At 58.1% G+C, this 2,349-nt stretch overlaps 1 protein-coding gene across 1 annotated transcript in view; it reads left to right on the top strand.

The window, feature by feature from the left end:
* TTLL6 (tubulin tyrosine ligase like 6) overlaps positions 1–2,349 on the top strand; it is a 39,311-nt gene that overhangs the window by 16,520 nt on the left and 20,442 nt on the right. Inside the window, 2 exon segments of the mRNA XM_030888084.1 lie at positions 530–704; positions 1,633–1,866. Coding sequence (XP_030743944.1) covers positions 530–704; positions 1,633–1,866 — 409 coding nt within the window.

The following is a 2,349-nucleotide window of genomic DNA, read 5'->3' on the forward strand; positions in this document are numbered from 1 at the left end:
TGTCTTAAAGGGACCTCAACTTACAGCGACACAGTCCACAGGCTAGGCGTCCCACAGGTAGTGTAGCCTTTAAATTGAGGCACAGAACAAGCAAGTCAGCCGCACACCGGTCTGATGATCAAAGAGTAAGAGACAAGAAAGACGAGGCTCACCAAGCCATTTATCTCTCTGCCCTTCAGTTAATCCCACTTGTGTCTATCAGCCAGGCTGGCACAATAAACTATCTCAATTGGCATATGTGAGAACGGGCCTACTGGGAAGCGGGCAGAGGACTTGTGTTAAAGGGCTGTGTGCACTTCGCCTCGGATGCTGTTCCCCATACTGAGAACAGCCCGACTCTTTATTCCCTGCTCTTTGGCCATCAGTCACCAGTGCCTGTGGACACGCTGGGGAAGGGTGTTTGAGACACTTGGGAGCCTCTCCCCTCCTGTCTCTCTCCCGACCTGTCCATCTCTCAAGGGTAATTCCTTGCATCTGTAGCCCTTGCCTCACTCACATGACAGACACTCCCTTGTTCCTCAATGAACAGGCAGCTGATCCAGGAGCTGAGACTCAAGCAAGAGAAAAGAGCCTCCCGAACCAAAGAGAAGAAGACGGAGGTGCCAGGGGAATCGGTGGGCGAGCAAACGCGGGCCAAGCACACGGGGAGCTCCAAGCAGAAACAACGGCAGCAGCCTGAGGTCACCCCCCAAGCCTCCAAACAAGTAAACCTGGATCGGAGGGCAGCAGGCATCCCCAACACCCTTCCCCGGCTGGGGCCAGTTCGTGGGGGGGTGCCAAGGAGGCCACTACTGAGGGCCCGGACACACTGCCAGAGCGAGGCTGCACGGGGTGCTGAGCAACAGGAGGGGTTGCCCAGAGGGTGTGCAGAGCCCCGTGTCTGTCGGGGGGCCCTTCCTTGCCGGCAGTAGGGGACTCTGCCCTCGTCTGTCCCGGTTGCCTCCTCCAATCTGAGTGTAGAAGCAGCAGGCCCCTCCGGGGAGGCTGAGCAGTCCCCACGGAGGAAGGTGCCAGAACAGCGTGATCCCAGCCTCTGGCTCCGTTTGCAGGAAGCCAGCAGGCCAGGCCACAGCTGTGAGCACAGGCCGCTGGCAAGAGCTTCTAGAAGGTGGACCTCTCAGCATCTTCCCCCGGGGTACCTGGCCTGCCTGGTCCAAGCTGCAGGCGGTTCTCCAGTTAACCTAGCGAGGCATTTGCCTCCGGGAGCTGTCTTTGGCTTCTTCCCTGTCCCGTCTGGCTCTCTTTCCCAGCTCCGTGGACAGCCTCAGCTGACTTTTGAATCCATCTCCTTTTCCTCCAAGATTTCACTCACTCTGTCGGGGTACAATGAATTCATTGGTCGTCACTTGTTAGGGCTCCAGACCCTGCGCTAATCTGATCAAAGCGGTGGGGCACCTCTTGCCACCAAGTTCACAGACACGCAATTTTGAAAGTGCCATTTCCAGTGGCTCACAGACGCCTCTAAAGTCTCTCAGGGCCCCGGAGCCCCGGCCTAGAGAGACAGAGACGCGGGTCCCAGTCGCTTTCCTCCTTCTCCGCGTCTCCTTCGCACCCGCTCTTGGGAGCAGATGATTACGGACATGGATAGAGCTGGGTTCCCAAAGGCCACGTGTTTGGTTTCCTCCTTCCCAGCCCGTGGCCTCGGTGTCCCGCACACCTGAACCACTCTCCGTGGTCAGTCACCCAAAGAAAACCGAAGCGGACAGCGGCCTCGAGGAGGAGGCGCCGAAGCCTGAACCCCGTGGGGCTCTCTCCAAGCCTTCCCCCCCGCGGCGCTACGGCTCTGCCCCCGACCTCAGGATGTTAGGTCTCGAGTTCCAGGGGGCCAAGTCCGCATCTGCCGGGAGCATATTCACCGGCACTGGGGTAAGTGGAGCGGCTCCCTGCCCGAGGGCCGAGCTCGGGGGTGAAAGGCCCCAGTCCTGCTTCCTGGGCCCTTCTCTCATGTTGCCGTGTACCCTCCCTGGGCCTCAGTCTCCCCATTCCTGAAGCCCTCGTTTCGGCATGACACACCTGCAGTTGCATTATGGGCCTGGGAGGACTTTCACTGCTGTCGCTTTGTAACTTGGGAGACACAGTGCGTTATGGCTTTGGATAATCTCGACGGAGACAGAAGAGGATGTTCAGGCCTGCCCCGTTTCTTCCCCATTGCTGTTGGGTGGCTTCGAACCACTAACTTTTTGGTAACCTGACCAGCATAATGGTTGGCGCCTCCCCTGGGAGGCCTTTCAGAAAGACCATTTTATGCATCCTCTTCTTAGGACGGCGACCCCAAACGGTATGTCTCAAATGCCAGTGATATGCTGGACATGCTTTGGAAGGGGGGAAAAGGCCTCTCAGATCCTTATT

The sequence above is a fragment of the Echinops telfairi genome, unplaced genomic scaffold, assembly GCF_000313985.2.
Source record: "Echinops telfairi isolate 266 unplaced genomic scaffold, ASM31398v2 ScPeMD7_7458;HRSCAF=8496, whole genome shotgun sequence".
NCBI classification, from domain to species: domain Eukaryota; kingdom Metazoa; phylum Chordata; class Mammalia; order Afrosoricida; family Tenrecidae; genus Echinops; species Echinops telfairi.